The sequence below is a fragment of the Neopelma chrysocephalum genome, unplaced genomic scaffold, assembly GCF_003984885.1.
Source record: "Neopelma chrysocephalum unplaced genomic scaffold, ASM398488v2 Primary Assembly neopelma1_22, whole genome shotgun sequence".
Lineage (NCBI taxonomy): Eukaryota > Metazoa > Chordata > Aves > Passeriformes > Pipridae > Neopelma > Neopelma chrysocephalum.
In genome coordinates this window covers 20172400-20189725 of record NW_020897689.1, presented here as the reverse complement: position 1 = coordinate 20189725, position 17326 = coordinate 20172400, and the positions used below count along the sequence as shown (strand labels likewise).

Genomic DNA, 17326 nt, shown 5'->3' with positions numbered 1-17326 from the left:
CAAAACCTGTTCAATGAATCATTACTGAGTAACACAATTACAACTGATAATTATCATGCATCTTATCTTTGTGTTGAGAAAAGTGAGTAAAAAGAAGAAGCTCCAGATAGAACTAGGGACACCAATGTGTCTCCAATTTTCCTAGATCCCTACTAATCAAGATCACGGATTTAGGATAAAGATGGATGTTTTTGCTGACAGGTAATCATCTTATTATCATAAGTTGGCAGTTTGGTGGTTATTTATACTTATAGTCTCCACAAAATACTGAAAAAGCAGGCTATATAGGTGCCATTCCTTTTTTGATTGGATTTTTTTCCCTTTGGTATACACGTGAAGCAATTAAAATGAAGTAAAGAAATAATTTAGGTTGATGAGGTATCTGAAAACTTTTGCAGTTCCTTACTGCAGTATAGATATCACACAATTCTTATGCCAGTGAGTCAATGAACTACAAAGCAAGATGAAAAATAATTTATCTGTTCATGAACTTATACTCATGAACTCGTACTTCGACAAAATGAAAAAAAAAAAAGCTGAATCTTCACTTTGGTACTAAAAGCCTCTGGTTCTTATTACAAAGGTGGCATGCAGTTTTGAAGTTTGGCAGGAGAAATACAAAAATATACATATAGGGTTTAGACTGCTCTGGTGAAGTCCCAGTGATTGAAGTCCTACTGACTAAACTGATTCATTGATTCAGGCGCCTGTCTATGGACTCCTACAAATATCAATTCCAGAACTAAAAGAACATTCAAATGAAAAATTTTTCTTCTGTGGCTCCCCAGATGAAACTGAAAGTGTATGTGGGGATAACAGGAATTGAGATACCATAGATCTGTGCTTTGCTTAGTTGCAGAAACATATTGAGTTGGGTTGATCATAGGACATGGTGTCCTGGTTAGAACGGCTGGGACCAATTCATCCCTGGATGGGTATAACCCAAAACTGTGTATTCTATAGCCTCCATGCCATTTCCCAAAAACTGCTGTCAGTAGAGGCCTGCAAGGTGGGAAGATGTTCCTGTACCCTTTTATGGAATTCCCCGCTCTGATATCCTTATATGGAATTCCCCGCTCTGATAAGAGGGACTGAGCATCCACATGCCCTTTTATGGAATTCCCTACTCTGAGGGAGGGACTGAGCACTCCCGCCTGAACTGGAGAGTATATAACTGGGAGTTTCAGAGCCTTGGGGCTCTCTCTCGTGGGACCCAGAGGAAGACAGCAGACCACCGCTGCTCCCAACCAGGCTGAGACCACCACCCTCAACTGGACTGCAATCACCACTTCTGACCAGACTGCAGCAGCTCTCCCACCAGCAGGGTTTTTTTTCCCCTCTCCCTTTGCTTTGGACTTGGAGGTGGGCCAAGGTACACCACTTTTGTTCATATCCCAGGGTGCTGGGTTGTACTTTTGGGTTTTGTGGGTTAAAACCAATTGTCTGTCTGTATAATTGTACTTATTGCATTATTTTAATAAATTGTTATTCTGACTTATAAATCTCTCTTTTGAATTGAGTTCATTTTCCCTTGCTGGTTAACTTTTAAACCAGCACACATGGCATTGGAGTTACTGCCTCAGGCTGTCAGAAGCCTGAAAACCTGTAACATCACTAGAGTACAGGTCCCACCTCCTTTACCTTGTGTTCCAGACAACTCTTCAAAACTGGGATCAGTAGTAACACAGGAGCAACTCTGATTTAAGTATGTAACCCAAGGATTCCCTATAGCAACTTAGAATCATGAAGGCTGATTCCATCAGGCTTAGGGTGTGCTTTGTCAGAAAATGGACCAAAATTAGAAGCAGGTACTCTCAAACATTCAGAATGAAGTGACTTGAATTTCACATAGGGTAGATCAGTGAGAACACATCACACCAGTGCATCATGTACAGTAGCTGACCTATTAATTCACTCCAGACCAGGTTTCTTATTTTTACAGCCCCTAACTGGGCTAAGTCTTGTTTATCTGAGAAACTGTCTCCTTGTACAGCTCTTTATAACTAAGACAGACATATTTGCTCCACCACACAGTTTGAAAAAAGGATTCTTTTATCTAAGGTCTAAACTATGGATTTAGTTTCAGCTACACAAAATTCTAGACATCTTTCCTCCTTGTCTACACAATAACCACAGTAAAAGTGATCTAAAAAGGCATTTAGTTATAGAGCATGTAAATTTATAAAACGTGTCACTTATTACTTGCCTTTAAATACAGAAACCTGTAAAAACAAAAATATTGCTCAGGCTGACTCCACCAAAGTATGATAATTTTTTTCTAGCGTTGTCTGACATCACTTGCCTACGACAACAGCTATCTGTGAAACTGAGACCCTTATTCAGGAGGTTAATGTGAGGTAGGAACTCCATTCAGTGTTATTTTGGCTTAAGGGCATAATGTCACAATTTGGTGCATCCTTTAATGACTTTTTTTTTTCCTGAAGGCAGCTTACAGCTTAGACCTAGTTCAGCGAATTTCCTTGCAAGGTCCTTGGAAAATGGGGATGGGTGGGGAGTACAATTGATTGTGTGGCCAAATTTTTTGTTCATGCCTGCTTACTGATTTTTGTTCATTTCACAAATAAACAAGGCATGAATACATCAACCCACAAACCATAAACAATAAAGAACTTCATCCTGTAAGTTTGCTACGGCCAGCAGTTTGTGGCTGAATCTGCTATTTGTCATAAGATAAATGATAAAGTGATTGCCATTTGTCACCGAATACACAAGAGAAGTATTCAGCTGTGAATCACACAAATGTAGGCAAAAGTAAATACTGCTGTTCTTTTTAGTAACTTCTTATAAAAAGATCTGCTTAACTATAAAAAATCATTTTCTTAACTACCTGTACCAATTTAATATGTTAACAATTTTATGTGAATACACACATACCCATAAAACACATAAGCATTTACGGTATAAAAATCTAAAATTTACTACAATTCATTGTGCATAGCAGTAAAAGATACTTCTATATAGAAAGATATTTTATAAAGTTAGGTGTAGAATTTAATTTATATGTATTGTTCCCATTTTTGTACTGTTCAGTGATTTTTAATACAAACTTTTTTATGTTTCTGGGAGTCACTGATGCTTGACGGCTTTCAGCTATATTAATAGAGTTTATAACAGTACCCATACATTAATATAGTCTGTGTTTTATCTAAACTCTGACTGAATTTAAGAAGTGCCTATATTTTCCCTCGCTAGATTTTCTGTCAACTATAAGCTTATTAATTTAATATTATCCATCAACAAAATAAGTTAAAAAAACAGTAACTTGAGAGGTGGATGACATATTTGCTGGAGATCCTTCATGAAGAGGGCTAATGTAAATGGTGGAGAACCATGAGAAAGAAGCAACTGGTGAATCCAAATTACCATTACAATTCACAGTTTTCTCTTGGTGTACATGAAGTATGTAATGGAATTACCATGATATACGAATTACAATAATGAAATAGCGAATAAGATTTATAAATTGCCTATTTACTCAAAGAAGTGAACATATACATATAGCAGTGAAGATGACCAGCTTCAAGTGTACTTTTTGAAACTGGATTTCTAGAGGGTTCCAGTGAATTACATCCTTAGAAAGCAAAAGTTTGATGTAAATAGATTTTGCACTGCCAGTACAAAATATGTTTTAATTTGCGTAAAGCTATTTCCACTTTAAAATACACTCTTCTTTATTTTTTAAAGAAGAAATACGGAACTCCCAGCCCACTAAAAGCATTTCAAATATTTCAAAGCTACATGAAGCAGATTTCATCATTAAAAAAGCTTTGATTAGTCTGTTTGTGTAAGAAATGTAAATAATATTAGATTTTCCTTCAAGGTACTGACATTCTGTGGAAGTCAAGAGTACTCAGCAATGAGAACTGGGCTTTAAATGCCTAATATTGCATAGAAATACACCCAGAAAATATATGATTTGCATTTAATTATATTGAATAATTTCAATTGCACTCCAACACTATCACAGGTAATATGACAATTAAAAGACATTCAGTATCTCACTCATTAAGTCAATTTAGACTGCTTTTTACTGAGAAGCATGTCTTTTTTTGTCAGGTATATCACATGAGGCATGTATCATTTTATAACAGTATTTCACTTTTCACATGACTGCTATTTTCTTCTAATATTTTATTTGTGGTACCAATACTGTGGGTTTTGTGTATGAACTGATTTTATTTTCACCCTTGATAAATATTTTTAATGGCTAACCTTATTTCTATAATATATGCATTTTCTTGCATATATTATATGCATATGCATATATTTGAGTCTAACACTCAAAATACTGTTCCAGAAGCAATATTTGTTTACATACACAAACAGAAAAAGGAAAGCCTGACTTTTAGGCTTTTGACAGGAGTCTTGTATAAGTGGAAGACTTTTAATTCTCAAATTGTTTCACTTCAATAACTCTTTTAAAGTTGTTGCGCCAAGATGCCTGGCGGATTAAGCTCCATTGCCTTTTCTTGTTTTGAACTAATGTATTCTTGATCACCGTTTAATGAAACTATATACCACATGGAGATTTCACATTAGATAAGCCATGTGAAACCCTCATCAGACAAGTAGCTCTGGCTGGTGGTAATCCTTCAGATGAAAATTTCAGACTAGAAGGTTTTCCAATTTAAATGAGCCCCTTTAACTATAAAAAATTGGCACGGTATGATTGCTAAAAATTATTTTTAAATTTTTATGTTGCCAAAGTGCCCCGGTGGCTGTGAAAAACAGAAATACTGCCGTAAATACAGAAAACATTAACTGGTCACTGAGGGGATCCAATTTACAACCCATAGAGACAACTCACATGGCTCACTGACACTGGCATTATTGGGTTTGCAATAGGGCATTCAGTTCTGTTCACACCACACGAAAGCAAAGCTATTCTTAAATATGCAATTAAATAGATTTATTCCACAAGTTTCTCTAGTCAGTGGTTATTACTCACTTTTACTTCATTGCACCCTGATCTATAGAATTTTCATGATGTGTTCAGGTAGCCTTTAGAAAGCAACAGAACTTGTTATGAATTTTCAATAAAAAGTTCTTTTTATGAGATTAACAAGTGTGCAGTTTTTTGTGTCTTTTTCTTTTTACATTTGCATTTGGAATTCATTTTATGTTAAAAGGTGTATCAGTCCCACAGATTTGTTTTTTCCTCCTAACCAAGATATACTCTACCTATTAATATTTTCTATAGCTAGCATTACAACTAATAGAGATGGAACACATTTTCAGCATGAGAAGTTTTACATCAAACAAGAAGAAAAAAAAAAATGTTTAGGTAATTTTTAATTATGCTTAGCATTCCAATTCGTATTCCTAAAACCATAACAACAACTATGTAGGCTTCTTTCAAGTTGTTTAAAGGATTATTGTATATTTTTTTTATATATGGTTCCTAGAGCCTCTGTAAAGCCCTGTTTGCTGGGCACTTCAGAGTGACTCTTACAAAAGGATGTGAAGATTTCACAGAGCATGGAGCAAGGATTTGGTAGTGGTAAATGACATCCATAATAAGATGCAGTTCTTCTCAATGGCTTAAATTTTCATCACCCCACAAGGAAGGTTCCTTCTGATCACATTACACCTGTATACATTCTCTGTGCATGCTGGGAAAGCAAAAGAGGTATCAAGAACATGAAAAAGCAGAGAATGAAATAAAGGCCAACTGAGCATATACCACAGAACTCCCCTTGTAAATGTAATATCCAACACTGTCAAAACATTGGATGTGAGAAAAATCATAATCCCTTGCCATTTTATTAATGGGATAGATTGTTGTAACTCCCACACCCCACTGTGGTAGCAGAAGGATGTACTCTGGCTTCAGTGACCACTTTGCTCTGTATGTTTTAAATGCAATGCAGACATACAGATACTCCTAGATTTATAATAGTCAAACCTTTGCAAAGCTATCATTTACGTGTAGTCTGCACTACTACATAACTCTGTCCATACTAGATAATAGGAATTGGTAGTTTTAATAATAAAATGGCCTGAAAGGGCATACATGACATTATTACAAACCCCACAATGAATCCAAGCAACAGCAAGAGCAGAAATATTAATAATTCATAATGCCATGATTTTTAATCAATCCAACACTTGCGCACAGATAATATTCTCATATTTAACCCCACATTGATACTTATTTTAAAAGCTTAATCTAGAATGAAACAAACAAAAAGAAAGGAAAAAAAAGCCCCCAGAAAATACAAAGTAATGCAGTGACAGAGCATTGCACATATGTCCAAGAAACACAATTTAAATTATGAGGATGTAGTAAAGATGGTAGCCACTTTGTGCAATTGACTTCCTCAAGGAATTCAGTATTAAACATTTCAAGTGTGCACAAACCTGCAGCAGAACCGGCACACATTGGCTTTGGAAGGAGCTAAAGTTACTGTAGTTACACTTTCTTCTTAAACTCCAAATCAGGATTAGAAAATTAATTATTTTAACTTTGGAGCTACAATAAGAAACAAGAAGTTGGCAAGGAAGCCTCACATGCTGGTTCCATTATGTTAAGTAGCAAATGTTACCTTCTCAATACTGCATTACACTTATACCTCATGAAGGACGTACATTAAATTTCACACAACAAAGAGAATTTTATATTTGCCGTAAATTACTACATTCTTGTTAATATTAAAGGCTATCTCATGACCTCCTTGCATTGACACATTCTATCAGCACAAACTAGTCACCTGAATGTCCTTAGAATTAACTAAGCAAAGAGAAAGACTAATCATGTTCCAAAAGAGTACATGCTAATCCTTCTTCAGGGCATGAGGCAGAATTCTCATATGTAATTGTCCAGTAGAAAGAGAATATTCAGAAGACCAGTATCTTTCCCTCAAACCAGATGGAGGCTTAACTACCACAGCAGTAGTTCTAAGGCACCAGTAAAATTAAAACACAAAAAAGAACACTACCTAAACCTAAAAACTTCAGCGTTTTCTTTCGCTGCATTGGAGATGTGGCATGACATGTGGATTATTCAAAAACAGTATTTTATCATCATAGACATCTAGATTGCACGACAAAAAAAACAGTCCAACACTGATAGGAGTTTGCATCCTTAAGGTTGTGTATTGTTTTTCAGTTACTTCAACTGAAAATTAAAAATGTAATTTTATGAATTTTTGACCATATAAGTACAAATACTTACTTCGACTTAAGAAAAGAAAGTAACACATACACTTAAGACATTCTAAAACAAATACCACATAATACCTATTACCATAGTCTGAAATTTGTTTCATTATGAGGGAAAAGAACACATAAGGAAAAACATGAAAAGAATTCTAGGACTGTATCTTAAGAAAATGTCCCATGTCTGAAATTTTGCACTTAATTCTTCAGCTTCCAAGCCTATACACATCATGCAATTACAATTTCAGGCATCAATTACCATTTTTCAATATGCATGTTTCTAGACTTGTACTAGATTTTAGATTACATTAAAACAAATTCTGGGAAACTTTGAATTCCCACACCTATCATAAAAAATGGGAAAAAGAGTTTCTTCGAAATTAGAACAGCACCCTTAGCAAAAAACCAAAGTATTATTAAAATATTAGGAGTGAAAACATTATAATCAAAATTGGTTTGAAATCTTAGGAAGAGATTTTGTGCTTCTAGAAAGAATAATTAATAATTGTTTTAATTTAAAAAAGATTTAGACCATTACAATAGTTCTCATTCATGCTGTTGAAAATACATTAAGGGTTAATTTGCTTTTAATTATTATGTATATGACTTGTTTTGAAAGAAGAAACATAAAACTATCCCTTAAAATTTCTATTAACCTTCTACTTTTATGTCCTCTTGAGTTTCATTCAGAGTGTTATTACTGTGATGGCACCCAACCTCTAGCTATGCATATTCCTCAGAAGGCAAGGTATGTGACTTCCCTGTGAGCCAATAAAATCAGTGGGATGGTTATTTGGGTAATTCTACCTGCACTTCCCACAGGACAGCATATAAGTTGATATACTAAGACTACCCAGCAGCATGGAGTAAGATTCAAAAGTCTATCTTGTAACATGGAAGTCCCACAGACCACTGTAACACACTGTTGGAAGCCACTGAGTCAACTAATTAAAGACAATTTTATAGCCAGACTGTTTGTAATCCTTACCATACAGTAACATGGAATAGCCTAAAGGGAGAAATGGCTCTCTAGCTTTTAAAAAAAATCCTCTATTGTCATATATCTTTAAATGCAATTCTTGTGTTTACGTGGACATGCTGTAACAAAGCTCTTCAGTAAAATTAATATTGATTAACAGTATTTTTTCAAAGTAAGAGATGGAAAATGTTCTGAAGGTATTAGTGAAGCAAGACTGAAAAGAATGACTAGAAGCAAATATAATCTAAAAGATTAATAGTAAATTATAAAAGAGACCTAGTAGATTTTACCTAATACTGTGATGATAAACAGCCCCGTGGATCTAAATCTGTTCTTCCCTATTTCTTAATTCAGCTTTCAGCAGTATATTATTATATTTCTATAACAATCCCTTCTGAAATATGCCATTTTGTAGATTATTTCATTAGTAATACTCTGAATATCTGATGAAACAACATATCGTGGCTAGCTGTCAGAACCAGACATGGATTTTCTGATATATCCTTCCCCTGATGGAAAATGCTTTTCTATGAAAGATAAAGTACTCATAGGAACATGCTGATTTATTTCAAAATGAAAAAGATTTAAGTTAAGGTAAAAACATTCTGATCAAATATTTGCAGACTAAAGGTGGGGTTTTTTAATAATAACTGATATAAACCTTACGTTAATATCTATAAAATTTAAAGTAAATATTTTTTAAGTATATTCCTCCTCTTTAAAACTTTCTGCATTGTGATAAGGAGACACTATTGTTGTTCCATTTAAGGAATTTCCATATGTCCTTTTATATAGAGGAGAAATTCTCATTCAGTTTTAGAAGAAACATTGCCAAACTTGGTGCAATTTAAAGGTACAATGCTAAAGAAATATCAATCTATTTCCATCTTGTTTTCCAGTATCATGCAGCAGACAAATAAATCCATAAAAAATCTGGAAAAACTATTGGGAGGTATGAGTTTCTTTAGGGGAAGACTAATGTTAATTAATAGAGTTAGGAAGTTGTGATACTGCTACTATTTCAAAGCAAAAGAAAAGTCAAAGTATTAGATATTTGTCAAAGCTTTGCTTAATATATATATTTTGCTTAATATTTAATATTTAAGCTTTGCTTAATATTAAGTACGAGTCTGTGTATGCAGAAAACTCAAAGATTTATACAGCTGCACTTCACGAATATATTATCATGTGTCCAATAGCAAATACTAACGAGGACAAATTTGAATATTTCAAGAGAGTTTTGGTCATTTAAAATGTCTTGCTCAATCTTCAAAACCACAGTAATCATTTTTACAGTTACTTTAATTGAAAGTACAATAATCACATTAGCAGCAGAAAACAAGCACAAGCAGGCTTGTTTCAAGGTTAGGAAAACAAGGCACAACATAATCATTCTGAACGTGATCCAACACTCATTACAAATTGTTATGTCAAAGAATTCTTATCTGAGTGTTTAATACAGCACATATCGGCACTGAACCAAACGGCAATATGATAGTTTGGGGACTGTACAGTCTCTGTAGAACATGAGGTAATGAGATGCTGTGAAAGTAGTTACAAATAGCACAGTGATAAAACAGGTCTAGAAGGTATCCCTTCTTCATTATACACGTAAATTTCACCCCATTCAGTAGCATGCCTGTTAGTAAATCAAAAGTCACACCTTGTATTTAGCTGTGACATTTGTTATGTTTATGTGTCAGTGCTATCACCTGGCAGTCCTCTCTCCTGTGCGCAGTCTCCGGAAGGTCTTCAAATCAGTAACTCAGCTTTCCAGCCCAATCGCACATGATATGTGTTCCTGCAAGAACCAGACACACAGATGCTTCAGGTTCACATCCTTTTCAGTCCTGATCATGAATAGAGGATTTATCTCCCTCAGTGCACTGCAAGAGTCACCCCACCAAATTTCTTTCTCTGTCTGTATCTGTGCTGAAATCTCTAGTCTCTTATGAAGATTCTTCAACTCCATTTCCCTTCATGATGTCAACAAGAAGGGTCCCTAGTTTTCTCACTGAATTTCTCACCTACTTTAGGGTCAGATTGTCTCTTGACAATCTTGTTTAATCTCCTTTATGTATTTAACAGTCCCGTCCAGTCTCCAGGAGAGAGGGATTTCTTGGTTGAATAAAGATGTCACTCTCTATCCCCTTCCTGACAAGCTAATTCCAGCCTTCTTCTCTGGGCAAAAAGTTTTTCCTTTCTCTTGTTCTTGCTTACTAGCTTTTACTCACCCTTACAAATCCTGCACTTTTATTGCAGGACATTTTATTGGACCTTTTCATAGACCTCAGACTGGGATTTTCCATCTCACTGGTCTTTCCATTTATTACTGCATCATTCTCTTCTGCATAAGGTGTAATGGCTCATACCTGTCCATCTTAAAAATGAGGTAATGAGGATGACTTGTAATTCTGACCTCCAAACTGCACTTCTAGCTGTGCACCTCTAACTTTTTATACTGACACATACATCTGCATTTTTCCGTAAGTAGAAGGAACTATGAACTAACTTCCCCTTTTCAGAGTTGAGTTGTTTTCCTGCTTAAATCTGGCCCTGAATCAACCAAAACATCTAACAGCACTTCTCCCAAACTAAAAGATACAACTTATGTTGAGTTGCTTGAGGTTTTGTTTTCCCCTTAGCTATGAATACACATGGCATTACCATATATATCACAGCCTATATAGGAAAAATTCACTTTTAGATTTTCCAGTTCAAGATATTTGGAACAAGTTATTTTAATTTTTTTCAACTATCAAGACAGGCAGTTCTCACTCACTATAATATCTCACTAGAATTTCTAGAAACTCTAGATAAGAACCTCTTGAACTGCTTTCTTTAAACTGGACTCCAGAAGTTGGGGCACTGCATTTTTTTTTCTTTCTACCCTTGGGCAGAAATTCTCCATATGTTTTTTCTTACTGCTTTAACCTTTTCTCATATTCTGCTTATCTTGGAGATTGTTAAATGCCATCTGAACATTTTGTTGCTTAAACATCACACCACTTAAAACTTTTGTTAGAAAGAAAAAAAAATCAATGAAGTAATCAGTGCTATACTGTTTTTTAGTATTTACTTACAGGTTTCATTTTTAATTTTATAAGACATAAAATAAGGTCTTCTCACAACTAATGATACCCTTAAAAACAAAAAGCAGCTCTATGATAGAGCTTATCATGAATATTTAGACCACCTAGACATTATGCCTATCAATCCATATCCAATGAGTCTATTGAGATACATAACTCTCACAATTTTAAAAAACTGCTTTCATTTTTGGAGAATGGACTGGTTCAGCACATGTGAAATATTTCCTTGAATAATGATATTTTAAGACAGAGAATGACCCCCCGGCCAGTGCTATATTGAGTAACTACTGCTTCATTATTTACTGGTAGTTGAAGTGGGAACTTCACACTATTTGTGTAATATTTCAATTTTTTCTGTCCATACCCAGTATCGTTGCTTTAACTTCTAAAGACTAAATATGTCACGTTAAGAACTTTTCAGAGGTTTTCACTTAGTACTGACATTCTGTTCTCTCAGGGTTTATATTTCTGTTACTTGTACATAGAAGAATATTAAAGAAAAAAAAAAGAAAAAAAGAAAAAAAGCTTTTCTAACTGATTTGCTGCAAGATAACCTAAACTAAAGCCTTGGAGGTAACATAACAGTTAGCTGCTTAATAAAGACCCTATTACAATGTACACACAAAAAAGAAAACTCAAGAGACAAGTTTAAGCCTACTTTTTCTAATTTTAAGGTTTGGTTATGTAAAATAAATGTTATTTTAACATTAAAATAAATTACTTTTTTAAATTTTAAAACAAACCAAATTTTTCCCTGAGAAAGGGAAAAATCTGTCACATAACAATAAAACTGACTGCTCAGGAGCCATTTGTACTGTCAAGATAGCAACAGCTGGGACCAATAATAAGCTGTTATCCTTCTTAGTGATTAGCTGATACTTGATAGAACACATGTATTCAGGAATTTCATGTTTGATTCCAAATTCTGGAGGTCACAAGTCTGTTCTGAGACTTTCTTCAGAACAACAAATCTTTTTGCAGAAAATTAAAGCATCTAAGGCCTTCTCTGAATCTAAAGAGGGGCTTAGCGAACCGTCAGAAATAACGTAGACTTCCTTTTCACCGAAACACTCTTCCAGCCTTCATAATCTTCAGTACATCCCACATCTTACTTCCTGTCCTTATTTCCTTTCCTGATGGAGGAGTAGACACACTATACAGCAACTGATGCATATAAAGGGTGGGGGCTCAATATAAGCAAAGATGCTCCTCACACACACCCTGAATTCTCAGAATTTGCATAACACAAAATATAAAAGGGAATGGCTAGTAGAGCAGACTTTGTTGAAATAGATTGATGAAATGCCATGTGATATATTCTATAATTAAAAACATTAACAGAAGAATAGAAGAATAATAGAATAACCAGAAAGAAATCTTTTTCTGAATATTGTCATCATTAATCCTCACTAATGAATAGCAGTAAGCAACGAAAAAAGACTAGTGACACCAAACTCTTCCTCTCCTTTCCCCCTAACTCACAGAGTCTACTTTGACAACCAGAAGGCATAAGCATGCTGCCTGTTTTCAGCATGTCACACAATGGAGAAATTTCTGTGTGCTGTGCCTTCTATATTCAGAGAATGACAAAAAGTAACACTAGCTACTGGGATGCATAATGTGAAAGTCAGAGGGAGATGTGAGGACTTTTTCTGACTGTAGAGTTCTTTCCATTAGATGGGATCTCTAAAAGCAGGTTCTTAAAAAACATTCAAGTTTTCTTTACTTTGCTGTACTAGTCTAGGTCTAGAAGTTGCAGAATTTGCAAGAAAACTCCTCTTTGAAGAGACAGACTACTTGACTACAGAGAAACAATGAATTGCTGGAATGAACTTTCAGTGCCACTTTATGTTGGCATTATCCCTTTCTTCTCTGAGCTTGAACATAACATGTCACTGATATGAAACCACTGACTACTGGCTAAAGAGCTATGAAAAATGAGAAGGAGATTTTTCAATAAGGGAAAGATGTCCTCAGTTCCTGAACTTCACTAAGTTCCACTGCAAATTGGGTCCCTCTGGATCATTCTGTTTGAATCAAGTGTTTGGAAAAAACATATCCAGTCCTACATATTGAGCTAAAAATTTACAAAGACTCTTTTTTCCCCCAAGTCAAGAATTTTATGGAATAATCTCTCAAAGGCCTTTCAGCATCAACAGTACAGAAGTGAAGGAGATCACAGGGAGTTGTAGTATAATGATGTAAGAATAATTTTTTCACTACTTAGTCATCCTGTACAATTCAACAATCTGAGCTGCTTTCTTTTGACATTGCACAGCAGGTTCACCTTTATCCTTGAAGAGTAAGCCTGCTGTGCAATCAGCATATACAGCCCTCCAAGGCTTGCATGGCCTAGAAGACAGTCTGCATTATCAGTTGAATAGAGCCCTTTGAGACTATTTTCGGTAATCATCAGTCACAGTAAGTTTAGGTCCACATTTCTTAAACCAGAGAAGACACAAAGCGCGTGGAATCCCCCAGTAATTAAGGATGCAACTGACCATGAATATTATCAGATTTATAAAAGTAATTTTGATATCCAAAATTCAGTTTGGTAGAGAGACAATTTATCATTAATAACTTCTACAGGTGTGTTTAAACTACTAAGCAATGATAAGACAAAAATACTCTCAAATTATTGATGATAGGTGCATATTTCCTAGAAATAATACCATAAAATAACAAAAACATTTTTAGTAATAAAGTAGAATTATTAATTTAGTTTTATTAAAGTAATTAATTATCCCTTAAAATTTGTATATTAGGTAGGTCTAAATCAGCAAATCAGCAAAACATTTTTCTGTATTTTCTATCTGTATTTGCTTCATGTTCCAGAACTCATTTAATTATCCAAATTCATTTTTTTAGGTTTTCCATAGTGTGATAGTTTTTAATAATTTAACTAGGAATTAAAAAAGCATGTGAATTAGCCAAGACTAGATTTCCAAATGCTGCATTTTAAGCACATGATTATGGGCAACAATTGATGACATTGTATATCCAAAGAAAGGAAACTTCTTTCAGAAGGGGCAGTTAAACAATTAGCACAAATGGCAGAATTGCATTTCTGTAAGAGAACAGCTTCACAAATCCAGTTACAGTTCTCCAACTTGTTGCACAATCTTATATATGCACAAATTTTATTATGGCACTTGTATTTTTGCAATTGTCTATGTTTCATGTGGGTATATGTATATTTGTAGGCCACCATCTTCATAAAATACATGTCCCTTTTATTTTTGCCCCTACATAAAAAATTTTTGCAAATAAGCACTGGTTTGCACAGCAAAATCATTATTAATGTCAATAAAAGCTAAAAACTTTTGCATATCATCCAAGGCTGGAACTACTTATTTCAGTGTATGCAGAGTCAGTGCCTTAACTGGCAGCTTTTATTGCTAGACCATCCAACGACTTACAGAATGTAATACTGTTTTAGGCAGATACCTAAAGCATTTTACTTTAAGGAAAAATCAGTATTTTTAGTTGTCATTCCCAGAGCAGTTTTTCATTTTGTTGCCTAACTGGAAAGTAGTCCTCTTTTAGATGTCAAGTTTTCCATAACGTAATTGTCCTGTACTACAGACAGAGGAGGATTAAAGCACAGAGAATGACTCCTGAACTCCTCCCTACTTTCTTCAGCTGCAAGAACACAACTTGAAGAGATGCTGACATTAAGCTGCTGAAAACCTGTAAATTAAAAAGCGTTTTCACTCTCTACAGAAGAGAGGTTAAATTGCTGTCTTTTTCATAATAAATGTGACCGATGGTCACAGAACCCAAAAAAAAGTGAAAATTCATGACACAGGGAAATTCTACTTTCAAAAGCAAGAGTATCTGGTAAACAAAGCTGCAGCTTCCCTACAATAAACAAGGTAAACATAAAGCATTGTAGCAGTTCAACAGTAATAAACAGGTGGGAGTCTTCTATTTGGGTGATACTTGTAAAGTGGTCTTGCTGCATTAGATTTTGTAACCCAGACTAATGGGCTGTAAGCTGCTATGTAAATGGGTTAAATTAAGAGGGAGGAAAATACATTTTGATTATCCTTATATATACACATATATACATATATCATTTAAGTGCACACATGTATAAATACGATATGAATTTCAAGACCTCACAGTTCACTAGGCAAAGAATGCATCACAGTATTTTAAGATCAGTATTTTAGAATTTTCTTCTTTAGATACTCACCCATTTTTCTGGAGCAGTAACCTTATGTATAACCTAAGGATCTTTTTCCTTATGAAAGGACTGCTTCTGAGAGGTATACCTAAAAGGTAGCTATAAAAAAACAATCAATCAAAGCTTTTGTAACAGATGTTAGCATGGAAGGTGTGCAAGGTATTGGAAGAATGTGAGATTTTTAAGACCTGTGAACTTTGTAAAAGTGTAATAGGTATCTGTATAGAATCAGATGAAAATGTCCCATTTCTTGGAAGAACATAGAATCATTAGAAAGAAAATTAATATATGATAATTAATGGAAATTCCATTCTAACTGAACTGCCCATAGAGAGTGTCAAACCTTTGAAGAAAAGTTCTAGGTTCAGTACCAGGAATGCTTGGTGAAATGTGATAGCCCACGATAAACAGGATGTCTGTATGATCTGTCCTGGCCTAAACTTTGCAAATAATGAAATGATTAATATATCAGGGCCAGATATAAATATGCACACAAAGAAACCATGACAAGTTTTATGTGAAAGAGTTACGTTCCCATTTGAGCCGTGTTAGAACAAAACTGCCAATGAAGAACAATTATTCCTCTTGCAATTATTGACTTCTTGCACCTTTTTCAGGACTTTTTAACCAAAGCAGACAAAACCTGAAAATGCTGGCTTTTAAGCACATGGAATACTGACCATTGTGTCAGTGCAATCTGGAACCAATTATAGAAGACATAGAATTTGCCATCAGCTTTTAGAATAAACAAACAAGAATGGTGAGATACTCTACAGTATGTGATCCAAATATCAATTGACTGAATATCTGCACCTTATGGCTTGCTGTAGTGGATAACAGTCCAGTATCCTGCCTAAGCTGAATGAGTCCCTTGACACTTGGTCATTCAGCTGTTCAATACACGAACAACAATCTCCGCTCTTCCTAGCTGCTGAACAGAAGTATTGTTGTATTATGAGGTAGAATTCATATGCTGTTATCTCAGTATCTAGCTTTTGACATTTAAATGTCAGCTGACCAAACTAAGTCACTTCGAATTCAGTGGTATGGCAAAGAAGCCTTCACACTGTGATTCACCTTGCCTTCAAATAGATATACTATGACACATTGAGTGAATTGCTTGATCAGTTGAAATTTGGAGACTCTGTATTACTCCTATATGAAGAATGCTATAGAACGGAACCCATTTCTTCCATAACATCATTTCAGGTGGACAAGCTTTAAACAGGCCAATATCTTAATCATGGAGAGTCTTAATATATCTGAATAGAACTTTAAATAACTTTTTCTTAAAAACCATAGAACATGATTAGCAGAATAATATAGTATAATCCTGCACAACTAGAAATATTACTTATTGTTAAAAAAAGAACAACCCCTTTTATAAAACCTACCTTTTACAAAGCTTCAATTTCTACAATAAAAGAAGTGTATCAGTCTCTAAGATTGAAATATATAAGGTATCCAAGTAGCGTTACCAGTTCAGAACCCTACAAATAGGGTTTGTACATTGATTTACTCCACTTAACCAGGACAGTCCTCTACTATTACTACTCCAGAACACCAACTCAAATATTGCTTAAGCAAATAACAGATACAGTTATTTACAATTACTAGAAGAGGCAGTATTAAAAATAACAATTAAAAAATAGGAAATAAATGCCTTGAGAAACATTGTTAAATTACTGATTATCTATATGCTGACTCATCAGTCATTTCCACGTGTTCTAAGATCTATTGGTAAACCTGCTGTTTGGTAGAGCAAAATCTTTAATAGAAAGGGATGTATAATCCCTATCTTCACTGTCGAATTTAGGAACCTGTGTGAATCTGTTATTTTCCCAATGCTTAATTTAAGATTCTGTCATTTATAAGTCTTGCAGTTTT

At 34.6% G+C, this 17326-nt stretch overlaps 1 protein-coding gene across 1 annotated transcript in view; it reads right to left on the bottom strand.

Moving 5' to 3' along the window:
• Positions 1-17326, bottom strand: part of CCDC178 (coiled-coil domain containing 178) — a 158028-nt gene that overhangs the window by 99000 nt on the left and 41702 nt on the right. The window contains 4 exon segments of the mRNA XM_027675643.1: positions 11011-11111; positions 11114-11184; positions 14035-14114; positions 14116-14171. Of these exon segments, the coding sequence (XP_027531444.1) occupies positions 11011-11111; positions 11114-11184; positions 14035-14114; positions 14116-14171 (308 nt within the window).